General features: G+C 39.3%; 1 protein-coding gene across 3 annotated transcripts in view; it reads right to left on the bottom strand.

The window, feature by feature from the left end:
- Positions 1-11,921: 11,921 nt before the first annotated feature.
- Positions 11,922-14,968, bottom strand: part of GRAMD2B (GRAM domain containing 2B) — a 69,494-nt gene continuing 66,447 nt past the window's right edge. For 2 of the 3 annotated variants that reach the window (XM_028103642.2, XM_028103641.2), the window contains one exon: positions 13,040-13,167. In XM_028103642.2, the coding sequence (XP_027959443.1) occupies positions 13,126-13,167 (42 nt within the window). In that variant the 3' untranslated portion in view covers positions 13,040-13,125. Of the gene's footprint in view, positions 13,168-14,968 lie in introns of all 3 variants that reach the window. The other variant, XM_028103639.2, reaches the window with a different exon arrangement.

The following is a 14,968-nucleotide window of genomic DNA, read 5'->3' as shown; positions in this document are numbered from 1 at the left end:
GGTAAAACTCAGTAGTGGAATTGCTGGAATGTATGCTATGTCTGTTTTTAATTTTTTTTTTTAGGAACCTCCGTACTATTCCACAGGGGCTGCTCCAATTTATATTCACAGCAACAGTGTGTGAGGGTTCCCTTCTGTCCACATCCTCACCAACACTTGTTGTCTCTTGTGGTTTTGATAGTAGTCATTCTGACAGGTGTCAAGTGATACCTCATTGTGGTTTTGATTGGTAATTAATTCCCTGATGATTAATGATGATGAGACATCTTCTCATATGTCCATTGGCTGTTTGTATATCTTCTTTAGAAGAATGTCCGTTCAGGTCCTTGCTCGTTTTAAATCAGATTATGTGGGAGTTTTTGGTGTTGAGTTGTGTAAGTTCTTTATATAATTTGGATATCAACCCTTTATCCAGTATGTCATTTGGAAATAGCTTCTCCCGTTTCGTAGGTTGCCTTTTTGTTTTGTTGTTGGTTTCCTTCACTGTGCAAATGCTTTTCATGTTGATGTAGTCCCAATAGTTTGTTTTTGCTTTTGTTTCCCTTGCCTGAGGACCCATTATCTAGAAACATGTTGCTAAGATCAGTGCCGAAGAGATTATTGACTATTATTTTCTTCTAGGAATTTTATGGTTTCAAGTTTCACACCTAGGTCTTTAATCCATCTTGAGTTTGTTTTTGTGTATGGTGTTAGAAAGTGGTCTAGTTTTATTCTTTCACATGTAGCCATCTAGTTCTCCCAGCACCATTTATTGAAGAGACCCTCTTTTCCCCATTGTACATTCTGGCCGCCTTAATCATAGTTGTGGGCTCTCTATTCCGTTCCATTGCTCTATGTGTCCATTTTTGTTCCTGTGCCATACTGTTTTGATAATTATAGTATTATAATAATCTTAAAGTTTGGAACTGTGATACCTCCAGTTTTGTTGTTCTTTCTCAAGACTGATTTGGTTATATATATGGGTTCTTTTGTGGTTCTGTACAAATTTTAGGATTGTTCTAGTTCTGAGAAAAATGCTGTTGGTATTTTGATAGGGATGGCCTTGAATATGTAGATAGCTTTGGGTAGTGTTGACATTTTAACAGAATTAATTTTTCCAGTCCATGAGCGTGGCATATCTTTCCATTTGTTTATGTTGTCTTTAATTTCTTTCATCGGTGTTTTATAATTTTTAGAGTACAAGTCTTTCATCTACGTGTCTAAGTTTATTCCCAGGTATTTTATTCTTGTTGGTGTAATTTTAAATGTAATTATTTTCTTAATTTTTCTTTCTGCTGCTTCATTATTAGTGTATAGAAATACAACAGATTTCTGTATCTTGATTTTGTATTCTACAACTTTACTAAATTTACTTTTACCAGTTTTTTGGTGGAGTTTTTAGGGTATATTATCATGTCACCTGAAAATAATGACACTTTTACTTTTTCCTTACCAAATTGGGTGCCTTTTATTTCTTTATCTTGTCTGATTGCTGTGACTTGGACTTCCAGTGCTATGTTGAATAGAAGTGGTGAGAGAGTGGACATCCTTGTCTTATTCCTGACTTTAGGGGAAAAGCTCTCAGTTTTTCATCACTGAGTATGATGTTAGCTGTGGGTTTTTCATATATGGTTGAGGTATATTTCCTCAAAACCCAATTTTTTGAGAGGTTTGTTTATCATGAATGATGTCAGATTTTTGTCAGATGCTTTTTCTGCTTTCATTGAGATGATCATATGATTTCTATCCTTCATTTTGTTAATGTGGCATATCTTATTGATTGATTTACAGGTAGTGAACTATCCTTACATCACCAGAATAAATCCCACTTGATTGTGTGAATGATACTTCTAAGGTATTATTTTATGCAGTTTGCTAATATTTTGTTGAAGATTTTTGCATCTATATTCATCAGGAATTTTGGCTATGGTTTACTCTTTTTGTAGTGTCTTTGTCTGGTTTTGGTATGAAGATAATGCTGGTTTCTTATAATGTTTTTGGAAGCTTTCCTTCTTCATCTGTATTTTGGAATAGCTTGAGAATGCTGTTAACTCTTTAAATGTTTGGTAGCATTCACCTGTGAATCCATCTGGTCTTGGACTTTTGTTTGTTGGGAGTTTTTTTTATTACTGATTCAATTTCATTACTAGAAATTGGTCTGTTCAGATTTTCTGTTTCTTCCGGACTCAATTTTAAAAGATGGTATGTTTCTAGGAATTTATCCATCTCTTCTAGGTTGTCCAGTTTGTTGGCATATAATTTTTCGTAGTACATCCATAATCTTTTGTATTTCTTTGGTTTGGTTGTTAATTCTCCTCTTTTACCTGATTTTATTTATCTGAGTCCCCTCTCCTTTTTTCTTGGTAGTCTAGCTAAAGGTTTATAAATTTTGTTTATCTTTTCAGAGAACTAGCTCTTGGGTTCATTGATTTTTTTCTATCGCTTTTTTAGTCTCTGTGTTATTTCTGCTCTACTCTATTATTTCCTTTCTTCTAACTTTGTGCTTTTTTTGTTCTTCCTTTTCTAATTCCTTTACATGTGAGGTTAAATTGGTTGAGACTTTTTTTGTTTCTTGAGAAAGGCTTTTATTGCTGTAAGTTTTTCTCTTAGAACTGCTTTAGGGGCGCCTGGGTGGCCTGGGTGGCTCAGTTGGTTAGGCAACTGCCTTCAGCTCAGGTCATGATCCCAGGGTCTTGGGATAGAGCCCCGTATCAGGCTCTCTGCTCCATGGGGAAGCCTGCTTCTCCCTCCCTCTGCCTGCCGCTCCCCCTACTTGTGCTCTCTGTCAAATAAATAAAAAAATCCTCCCCTCAAAAAAAGAACTGCTTTAGCTGTGCCCCCAAGACTTTGGACCATTGTGTTTTCATTTCTGTCCATATATTTTATTTTTATTTTTTTATTGTTTTGTTAATCAACATACATTACATCATTAGTTTTTGATGTAGTGTTCCATGATTCATTGTTTGTGCATAGCACCTGGTGCTCCACGCAGAATGTGCCCTCTTTAAGACCCATCACCAGGCTAACCCATCCCCCCAACCCCCTCCCCTCTAGAACCCTCAGTTTGTTTTTCAGAGTCCGTCGTCTCTCATGGTTCATCTCCCCCTCCGATTTACTCCCCTTCATTCTTCCCCTCCTGCTTCTTCTTCTTTTTTTTTCTTAACATATATTGCATTATTTGTTTCAGAAGTACAGATCTGTGATTCAAGAGTCTTGCACAATTCACAGCACTCACCATAGCACGTACCCTCCCCAATGTCTATCACCCAGCCACACCATCCCTCCCACCCCCCCACCACTCCAGCAACCCTCAGTTTGTTTCCTGAGATTAAGAATTCCTCATATCGGGGCGCCTGGGTGGCTCAGTCGTTAAGCGTCTGCCTTTGGCTCAGGTCATGATCCCAGGGTCCTGAGATCGAGCCCCACATCGGGCTCCCTGCTTGGCGGGAAGCCTGCTTCTCCCTCTCCCACTCCCCCTGCTTGTGTTCCCTCTCTCGCTGTGTCTCTCTCTGTCAAATAAATAAAATCTTTAAAAAAAAAATTCCTCATATCAGTGAGGTCATATGATACGTGTCTTTCTCTGATTGACTTATTTCACTCAGCATAACACCCTCCAGTTCCATCCACGTCGTTGCAAATGGCAAGATCTCATTCCTTTTGATGGCTGCATAATATTCCATTGTGTATATATACCACATCTTCTTTATCCATTCATCTGTCGATGGACTGCCCATATATTTTATTTCCTCTTTAATTTCTTTATTGATCCATTAGTCATTTAACAGCATGTTATTTAGCCTCCATGTGTTTGTGGGTTTTTTCCCAGTTTCCAATTTTTCTTGTAATTGATTTCTAGTTTCATAATGTGGTCAAAAAATGCTTGATATGATTTCAGTCTCATTAAATTTATTGAGACTTGTTTTGTGGCCTAACATGTGATCTGTCCTGGAGAAAGTTCCATATACTCTTGAAAAGAATGTATATTCTGTTGGGTTGGGAAGGAATGTTCTGTATATATCTGTTAAGTTTATCTGGTCTAATGTGTTGTTCAGAGACACTGTTTCCTTATTGATTTTCTGCCTGGATGTTGTATCCATTGATGTAAGCAGGATGTTAAAGTCCCCTACTATTATTGTATTACTGTCAATGTCTCCCTTTGTGTCTGTTATTATTTGCTTTATGTATTTAGGTGCTCCAGTGGTGGGTGTATAGATACTTATAATTGTTATATCCTCTTGGTAGAATGATCCCTTTATCATTATGCATTGCCCTTCTTTCTCTTATTACAGCATTTGTTTTAAAATCTATCTCATCTGATATAAGTATTGCTGTCCTTTTTTTTTTCTTCCATTTGTATGGAATATTTTCTTCCATCCCTTCACTTTCAGTCTGTATGTGTCTTTAGGTCTGAAGTGAATTTCTTGTAGGCAGCATATAGATGGGTCTTGTTTTTTGTCCATTTCATTTCTTTTGATTAGAGCATTTAGACCATTTACATTAAAAGTAATCATTGATAGGTATTATAGCCATTTTATTGTTAATTGTTTTCTGGTTGCTTTTGTAGTTCTTCTCTATTCCTTTCTTCTCTTGCTGTCTTTCCTTGGGATCAACTTTCTGTTTTGTTATGCTTGGCTTTCTTTTTCTTTCGCGCGTGTGTGTGTGTGTGTGTGTATTATTGGTCTTTGGTTTTTGGTTACCATGAAGTTCGTATATAACATCTCAAGTATATAGCAGTCTATATGAAGTTGATAGTCACTTAAATTCCAACACTTTTTTTTTTTATGAGAGAGAGAGGTGCATGAGTGGGGAGGGGCAGAGGGAGGGGGAGAGAGACAGTCTTAAGCAGGCTCCACTCATGTGGAGGTCAATCTAAACAAGGGGCTCAGCCTCACGACCTGAGATCATGACCTGAGCCAAAATCAAGAGCTGGACACAACTGGCTGACCCACCCAGGTGCCCCTAGACATGTTCTAAAAGAACTTCATTTATATCCCCCCCTCATATTTTACATCTTTTATTTTGTGAATCCCTTACGTAATTTTTTTAGATATATTTTATTTTACTACTTTTGTCTTTTAACAGTCATACTAGCTTTATAAGTGATTGGTCTCTTACTGTTACTGTGTGTTTGCTTTTACTCATGAAAGTTTTTCCTTTCATAATTTTCTTCTTTTCCACTTAAACAAGTTCCTTTAACATTTCCGATAAGGCCAGTTTAGTGGTGATGAGCTCCTTTAACTTCTCTTTTCTGGGAAACTATATCTCTCCTTCCATTGTGAATGATAATCTTGCCAGGTAGAGTATATTTGGTTGTAAGTTTCTTCCTTTCAGCACTTTGAATATATCATGCCACTCTCTTCTGATCCCCCCAAGTTGCAACACCAGCTGATAGCTTTTTGGGGTTTCCCTTGTACATAAATAGTTGGTTCTCTCTTGCTCCTTTTATAATTCTCTTTTTATCTTCAATTTTTGACATTTTATTGTATTTGAATATTTATTTATTTTAGAGAGTGAGTGGGAGGAGGGGCAAAGGAAGAGGGAGAGAGAGAGTCTCAGGCAGATTCCATATGAGCGTGGAGCCAGACGCAGGGCTTGATCCCACGACTCTGAGATCATTACCTAAGTTGAAATCAAGAGTCGGATGCTTAACTGACCGAGTCACCCAGGAGCTCTTCTTTGACATTTTAATTACTGTATGTTGTGGTGTGGCTGTCCCTGAGTTCAACTTGTTTGGCACTCCTTGTGCCTCCTGAACCCGGATGTCGGTTTACTTTCCCTGGTCAGGGAAGTTTTTAGCCATTATTTTTTAAAGCAAGTTTTCTGCCCCACTTTTCTCTGTCTTCTCCTTGTGGGATCTCTGTAACACAAATGTTTGTTCCCAGATATCCAAGATATGGATGTTATCCAAGATATCCCATAACCTGTCCTCATTTAAAAAATTCTTTTTTCCTTCAGCTCTCTTCCATTTGCTGACCTTTTCTTCTGTACCCTTTAATCTGTTGATTCCCTCTAGCGTATTTTTCATTTCAGTTGTTGTATTCTTCAGTCTGACTGGTTCTTTGTTGTATTTTCTGTTTGTTGCAGTTCTTACTGAGTTCATCCACTCTTCTCTCTCCTCTGGGGAGGATCTTTATAACCCTTACTTTGAGCTCTTTATCGCATAGATTGGGTATCTCTGTTTCAATTAGTTCTTTTCCTGAGGTTTTGCCTTGTTCTTTCATTTGGAGCACATTCCCCTCTCTCGTCATTTTGTTTGCATTTCTTTGTATCTATGAGTTAGGTGGAACAGCTACTTCTCCAAAACTTGAAGGAATGACCTTGTGTGTGGGCATCCCTTGTGGAGACTGTGTGTGCCCACTAGCTGTGGTTGGCTGGCTAGAGCTGTGACTGGTATGGACTGGGAGTACTGGGACACTTTGTCCTAGGGCTGCCCTGGTGGGATGGCTAGAGCTGACGTGCGCATGGGCTGCGGAAGTCCCAGGGCTCTCTGTGCAGAGGGCGTCTCTACAGGACAGCTGAAGCTGAAGTGTGTACGGACTGCTAGTTCCAGGCTCTGTGCTGAGGGCATCCTGCGAGGCCAGCCGAAGTTGAACTGGGTAAAAGCTAGGATATTTTGGGGTGCTCCATGCCCCCTGCGAGTCTTCTGGGGTGCTTTGCATCTGTGTCACCTCGGTGAAAGGCTGGAGCTACAGTGAGCCCTGACCAGGGATGTCCTGTTGTGTACCATGCTGAGGCTGGTGTGCATTAGGAGCCAGGGGCTCAGTGAGGCAGCAGGCCGACTAGGGTGCCCATACTCTGCTCCTGTCCATGCCATCAGGGTAGAGAAGAAACATAAACTGTGGTGCTCACCAGCCCTTTCAACCCACGGAGAGTTCCAACAGCTCCCCTGCTGTTTGGTAGGATTTTAGGCCTGGATCTTTTATGTTGCTTTTATAAACTGTGGCTTTTTTTTTTTTTTCCGTCCCCCAAGGCAGATGAATCTGCTCAGGGTCCCTCAGCACTACCCATCCCCACTGCAGTTTGCATCATCAAGGTTGGCTTTCCTTTGTAAACTATGTCCCCATACGTCACCATTCTCTATGTGGTTTCTCCATCTTTTGGTGTGTGGAAGCTGTTCAGTCAGCAGTTAGTTCTTTAGGAGAAATTGATCTATAAATAGGTGTCGATTTGGTGTGTCCATGGTGAAGGTGAGTTCAGGGTGTTCTTGCACTGCCTTCTTCGATTGGAACTCCCAAGATTTCTTTTTTTTTTTTTATTGAATAATACACATATTTAGTGAAATAATAGATATTTAATGTCATATAGTAATATTTCATTGTAATATATACACTGCGCTTTCTTTATCCATTCATCAATATACACTTAGGTTGTTTACATATCTTGGCTATTGTAAATAATGCTGCAATGTCCCATTAACATGGGAGTGCATATATATTTTTGAGTTAATGTTTTTGGGTTTTCTTGGCTAAATATACAGCAGTGGAGTTACTGGATCCTATGGTAGCTCTCTTTTTAATTTGTTGAGGAACCTTCATGGGTTTTCTATAGTGGTTGCACCAATTTACATTGTCACCACCAGTGTAGGAGGGCTCACTCTTCTCCATGTCCTAGCCAGCGTTTACTATCTCTTGGCGTTTTGATAATAGCCATTCTAACAGGTAGAGGTGGTAGCTCATTGTGATACTGATTTGCATTTACCAGATGATGAGTGATATTGAGACTCTTTTCACATACCCTGTTGGTCATCTCTCTGTCTTTGGAAAGATGTCTGTTCAGTTCTTTGGTCCATTTGTTAATCACATTGTTTGTTTTGCTATTCAGTTGTGTGAGTTTATATATTTTGACTATTAATCCCTTCTCAGATATATGATTAGCAAATATTTTCTCTTATTCAGTAGGTTGCCTTTTCATTTTGTCGACGGTTTCCTTTGCTGTATAGAAGCTTTTTAGTTTGATGGAGTCCCACTTGTTTATTTGTTCTTTTATGGTATTTGTTTTTGATGTCAGATCCTAAAAAGCATCGCCAAGACCAATGTCAAGGAGCACACCGCCTACGTTTTCTTCTAGAAATTTTAGGTTTCAGTTCCTACATTCAAGTCTTTAGTCTATTTTGAGTTTATTTTTGTGTACAGTGTAAGATAGAGGTCCATTTCCATTCTTTCGCATGGGGCTGTCCCGTTTTTCCAACACCATTTATTGAAAACACTGCTTTTTTCATGATAAATTTTTGGCTCCTTTGTCATAAATTAGTTGGCCATATATGCATGGGTTTATTTTTGAGCTCTCTATTCTTTTCCATTCATCTATATGTCTGTTTTTATTCTAATAGCATACTGTGTTGATTACTATAGTTTCATAATATAGTTTGAAATCAGGGAGCGTGATGCTTCTGTTTTTGTTCTTTCTCAGGATGCCTTGTTTGGCTGTTTGGTTGTTTTTTGTTTTTTTTTTTTGTGATTTCATGCAAATATCAGGACTGTTCTATTTCTGTGAAAAATGTTATTGGAATTTTGATGGGGATTGCATTGAACCTGTAGATTGCTCTGGTAAGGCTTAACATTTCTAAACAAAGAATGGTAGAAACTCAGTTCAAAGATGCTTCATTTAATGTCTCTAATTTTTTGGTTTAATCAAGAACTGGTAAAATTATCATTATTGGTAGGGATAGCCTTAAAAGAAGCACATAAAAAGAATATTACCACTGGGCTTCTTTGTGAGAAGATCAGGTTATGGATCCCAAATGACAGCCTAACTATTACCTGTGTGTAGAATTTTGACTTGAAAAAATGCTTGAGGGGTGCCTGGCTGGCTCAGTGGGTGGAGCATATGACTCCTGATCTTAGGGTTGTGAGTTCAAGCCCCATGTTGGGTGTATTTTTACTTAAAAATAAAATCTTGGAAAAAAAATGCTTGAGAGCAAAACTTACCTGGTTAATGTCCATGACCAGAAACAAACAGATAAACAAGGAGAGCATCACCTGAATTTCACTATTAGGATACATAAAACAAAACCACATAAGAAGAGAAAATTCACATTTAAGTTGGAAAATTTTCAATCTGATGCCATGAATTTTTTAATTAGGATGAGTTGTGGAAGACAAAAAAAATGTGCCTGGCTGGCTTAGTTGGAGGAGCATGAGACTCTTGGGGTCCACCATGGGTGTAGAGATTATGTAAAAATAAAATCTTAAAGAAAAATGTGTCTGGGATGGTTTCGAAGAATTGCATAAGTGAATACCTGGGAAATGCCTTGGAGTGTTGTAGAGTCTATGTAGGAAAGTATCTTAAATATTCACAAAGCTTGAGAGCTTTTCAGTTTATGTGAGACTGGTGATTTCCATTCATCCAAATAGTATATATTTCATCACAGATGAAAATATTAGGATGCACAGAAATAGAATTTCAACCAGTTAATCTCCTCTTAAGATTTTTTTTTCCTGATTCTAGAAAGGCAATGCTAAAGTTTTTAAAGGGCAAGGCATATGGTGGACATTTGCTGTTATTTTGACCACTCAACATCTGAAACCCTTTTCTACTTTAGAATTCCCTGCTTTTTTGATCTCGGTGGTAGAGGCTGAAAAATTCCAGATGCTTGCTTTCCCATGCTTCTTTGGAGTTAATATGCAGACATATGACCTGGGTATCATCATTCAGATTCATCTGTACCAGATTTAGACTTAGGAGCTACTAACGAGAAACAAAACAAAACAAAACAAAAAAACAAGTAACAGCATACCCAGAGCAAAAATAGTCACTAAATTTAGAAATGATGATGTATGTTCTCTCTCTTTGGAAAACACTGTAGTGGATGTTGGAAAAACCACTGATGAAGTCACTCCTGGTACAGAACTAGGGTCAATGTTATTGGGCAGGGTGGGCACAATTGTAAGATCTCATTCCCTGCCGAGAGTCACTTAATGTTTTTAATCAACTTCTCTGATTAAAAAAAGGTAGTAACTGCTCATTCTGCCAAATTTAGAGAATATAGAAAAGGTCAATGTGTGTGTGCTTCCATGTGTATATATGTGTGTATATACACATACATGTAGGAATTTCTTCACAAAATTGGGAGCATATCATATAGTTTTGTGCTTCCCTTTTTAATGGTACTCTTTTTTTTAAGGATTTTTATTTATTCATTTGACAGAGAGCGAGACAGCGAGAGCAGGAACACAAGCAGGGGGAGTGGCAGAGGGAGAGGGAGAAGCAGGCTCCCCACAGACTGGGGAGCCTGATGTGGGGCTCGATCCCAGGACCCTGGGATCATGACCTGAGCCGAAGGCAGACGCTTAACGACTGAGCCACCCAGGCGCCCCTTTAATGGTATTTTTAATGCCATTCTTTGACAATACAGTTCTAAATAGTTGTATCATTTAATTGTTGTTATTGAATATTTAGAATCTCTAATATTTTGCTGTCATAATTCTTCAAAGAATATTCTTGCATATAAATCTTAGACTAGATTTCTGCTTATTGCTTCAGGATAAATTTCTAGAGAGCAGATTACTAATTCCTGAAATTCAAAGATTTTATTTTTTTGGTAAGTGTACTCTTTAATCCTCATCACGTATGTCACCCCCCCCCCCCACCTCCCCTCTGGTAACCATCAGTTTGTTCTCTAGAGTTAAGAGTCTTTTTCTTGGTCTCTGTTTTCTCCCCCCTTTGTTCTTTTATTTCTTAAATTCCATATATGAGCAAAATCATACAGTTTTGTCTTTCTCTGACTGATTTTGCTTAGCATAATACCCTCTAGCTCCATCCATGTCATCGCAAATGGCAAGGTTTCATTCTTCTTTATGGCTGAATAATATTCCACTGTTATGTATACACACAATTATATAATTTCATATATCACTATGTTTGTCTATATATCACTTCATCTTTCAGTGGACATGGGCTACTGCCAAAATTTGGCTATTGTAAATAATGCTGCTACAAACGGGTGCATATATCCCTTTGAATTAGTGTTTTTGTATCCTTTGGGTAAATATGCAGTAGTGCGATTCCTGAATCATAGGGTAGTTCTATTTTTAACTTTCTGAGGAACCTCCATACTGTCTTCCAGAATGGCTGCATCAGTTTGCATTCCCACCAACAGTGCAAGAGGGTTCTTTTTCCTCCACATCCTTGTCAACACTTGTTTCTTGTGTTTTTGATTTTAGCCATTCTGACAGGTGTGAGGTAACAGCTCATTGTAGTTTTGATTTGCATTTCCCTGATGGTCAGTGATGTTGAGCATCTTTTCATGTGTATTGGCCATCTGGATGTCTTCTTTGGAGACATTTCTGTTCATGTCTTCTGCCCATTTAATTGGATTATTTGTTTTTGGGACAAAGTTCTTTGTATTTTTTAGATACTAACTCTTTATCGGATGTGTCATTTGCAAATATCTTCTATTCTGAAGGTTGCCTTTTAGTTTTGTTTCCTTTGCTGTGAAATTTGAACCTTTTAAAGTTTTTCATACATTGTAAAATTTCCCTATATAGGTGGCTTACCCATTCTTGAATCCCTATACTGACACACAACTTTTATGGAACTGGAATGTCAGACAACATTTCTAAAAAATAACGAATATGGCCCTTGTTATGAGAGTGTACTAGTCGCGTGACCCTGCTGTGCTCTAGAGACATCATCACGTTTGATCCTCCCAATGACATTTTTTGTTGGTACTTTTAGTCACATAAATAAAATGGGGGAAAATGGCCAAAAATCTTCAGGTGACATAACTCATAAAATGTGGACCCAGGAATAAAGCATTATTTTTCTGATTTCAAAGTTCATTTTCTTTCCCCTGTATCAATGCCACCCCAGAATTTAGATCATTTTTGAGTTTTGAAATGGATACTTGGGAGGAGAGAAGTATGGGTAGTTGGAAGTAGTAGAGAGGAGGTGAGATGCAGTTAAAAAGGCCATGTTGTCTTAGTTAAAAGAGTTTACAAACTGACAAAACACAGTGTTAGCAGGGCATTTTAACCAGTGAGTATTTATTAAAAGCCGGGGCGGGGGGTGCACCAGGCACAGTTCTTGTCCAGGAGGCTAACAAATACAAAAGATGTAACCAATTCATTTATTAGCTTATCTGATTAAACAAAATACATTTCATAGAAATGATTATAAAATGCATTGCCAATAGAAACAGAGTATCATTTATATTACAGATCTTATGGTACCTAAATAATTATTAATAAAAACCAGCCATCCCATATGGTAGATAGAAGTTAGGAAACCACCAGTTACTTCTTTTAGTCAGCAAAAGAGAGAAGCATGCATTTGTCATGCTGAGAGGGGTTTCAGCATTCCATATAGGCATCCTGTTTCAAAACTATAACATAGTCCACCTATAAACTTAAAAAATCAGTGTTTTTCATCCAGTATCAAATCATTTTGTACTTTTTGGTTTAAAGATTAGTTTTGGTTTCAGAGTAAGTTTAATTTAGTACTTGTCACATGTGGTCATAGATTCTTGAGGTGGGGTGGGTGACGAACAGTCCAATTAAGTGTTAGTTATAGGAACAAAACAAAACATAAACAGGATATCTTTAATCTGCTTTGTGGTATTCCTGCCTGTCCTGAATTGAGAAGATACACAGGGTGATTTCAAGCAGAACAGAACAGCAGAAGAGCGGAAAAGAAAAAATGCTGGTGTTTGTTTGAGGCAAGTCTGTTTTGGAAGAGTCAGGGCTAATTCTTGAAAGGACCGTATCAGGTTTCTGGCACATGATCTATCCCTTAGTTCGAAGGCTGGTTCAGAGGGGTGTAAAGGAGAGAAAAGGAGCACAGAAAGGACTAAGAAGGCACGGAGTGGAGTGTGTTTGCTGACACAGTCACGAGAACTGTGGAACCACAGTCATCCGAATGAGTGTCCACCAGGCCTGTCCTGAGACCTCCAGAGATGGGTCTGTGTTGTTCAGGCAGCAGCACTGAGAACTTCCTCAGAGACAGCGGGTCAATGTTTATTGCACAGGAACCAGAATTATCCCGCCCCCACCCCTTCCTGAGCTGGAGACCTTCAAGTGCAAACATGGCTGGGGATGCCCGTCTGTCCGCTCCTCTGGCCAGCAGGGAGCGCTCCGCCAGAATGCCGAGGGGAACACCTTCTTCAAAGGGAAGCTCGAGGTATCGTGTTGGCCTGAACAATCCAGTCTGTCAGTCACCATTCTCAAGCAGCTTCTGTAGGTTGTTTTGTATCTGGAAATAATGAGAGAGAAGTTCCTGTTACTAAATAGAATGGAGTCTATCAAGGGACCATTTGCCATGACCTGTGTAATGTTTGAGATTAATCTATCCTACCTTGAATAAAAAGCCACTGGGGTGCCTGGGTGGCTTAGTCGTTAAGCGTCTGCCTTCGGCTCAGGTCATGATCCCAGGGTCCTGGGTTCGAGCCCCACATGGGGCTCCCTGCTCCGCGGGAAGCCTACTTCTCCCTCTCCTACTCCCCCTGCTTGTGTTCCTGCTCTCTCTGTCAAATAAATAAAATCTTAAAAAAAAAAAAAAAGCCACCCCCTGGGTTCAATTTAGATCAGGCAAATGCTGCTTAATGGATCCCAACTCCGTTGATAATCCACTTTAAAATGAAAAAAAAAAAAAAGGGCTAAATATGAAAAGAGTGGCACAAAGATGAAAGTGTCAGGAGAGACCAAGAGAAATCAGATGGAAGGAAAAGAACAAAGCCTTGGCAACACCAAGTGTGACCTAAATGCAGAGATAATGGGAAACCGATCCTTACAGAGCCTGTGTGTCATGTGGTGTCTGATTCAAACCATCAATGTTTAACACTCCTACTAGATACTACCCATTTCCCAGAAGACTGAGTTTCAAGGCCCAGGGTCCATGACGTATCTTTGGATCTCGAGACTACAGTACAGTGTTGGGCATCAAAAATGTGCTCAGAAGATGTTTGTTGAGTAAGTGAACTTTCAAGAATTCTGAGCAAGGAATTCTCAACAAGCAATACTGTGATGGGAGTGGGGAACCCCATGGAAGAAAAGAAAGATTTTATATATATATATATATATATATTTTATTTGAGAGGGCACAAGCATGAGTTGGGGGAGGGGCAGAGGGAGAGAGAGAATCTCAAGCAGGCTCCCCACTGAGCGTGGAACGCAATGCGGGGCTCTATCCCAGGACCCTGAGATCATGACCTGAGCAAAAAGGCAGACTCTTAACAGACTGAGCCACCCAGATGCCCAGAAACCAAACATCTGTAAGCATGTCATGAAACATAAAAAAATTCTCTTCAATTCTCAGCAACTCACATTTTAGAAAAGAAAACACTTTGGGTGCCTACACCCGACCTTCTCTAGGATGATTTTGAGTTAAAAAAAGAAAAAGTTTCCAAGTTTGTCCACGGATTCAATAGGAATTCTAGGTCATCCTTTGGTTTAGAACTGAATTTTGGAAACTCCTTGGAGCTCAGTACTTCAGTAGCTGAATGCTAACTACCATTTAGTCTTAGCAAAACTAAGCTAATTTGGCTCATTTGTATTTCACTTTTTTTTTTTAAAGATTTTATTTATTTATTTGACAGAGAAAGAGAGACACACAGCGAGAGAGGGAACACAAGCAGGGGGAGGGTCAGAGGGAGAAGCAGACCCCCTGCTGAGCAGGGAGCCCGATGTGGGGCTCGATCCCGGGACTCCAGGATCATGACCTGAGCCGAAGGCAGTCGCTTAACGACTGAGCCACCCAGGCGCCCCTGTATTTCATGGTTCTTACCGAGTAATCGTGAGTACACTGTTAGGGGAAGCCACCACATGCTGGGCATTTGTGGTAACAGTTTGAACTGAACCCTGCACTTGAAACCTTTCCTTAAGGTTTAGGGCAGAAACAAACCACCAGATGGAAGAGCTAGACATACGCTGGAAGGAGAAGTGAAGAAATGTTAATTAGGTCTAACTCTGGGCCATTTCTCCTGTGTCCATCTTCCTGTCCGCCCTCCTCCTGGCTTTGAAGAATGACACAGGCTTCAGGACAGATTTGCTCGAGA

Source organism: Eumetopias jubatus, unplaced genomic scaffold, assembly GCF_037043125.1.
Source record: "Eumetopias jubatus isolate StellerSeaLion01/CBP00866 unplaced genomic scaffold, mEumJub1_p1.0 scaffold_5, whole genome shotgun sequence".
Classification (NCBI taxonomy): domain Eukaryota; kingdom Metazoa; phylum Chordata; class Mammalia; order Carnivora; family Otariidae; genus Eumetopias; species Eumetopias jubatus.
This window is presented reverse-complemented; position numbering and strand designations above follow the sequence as displayed.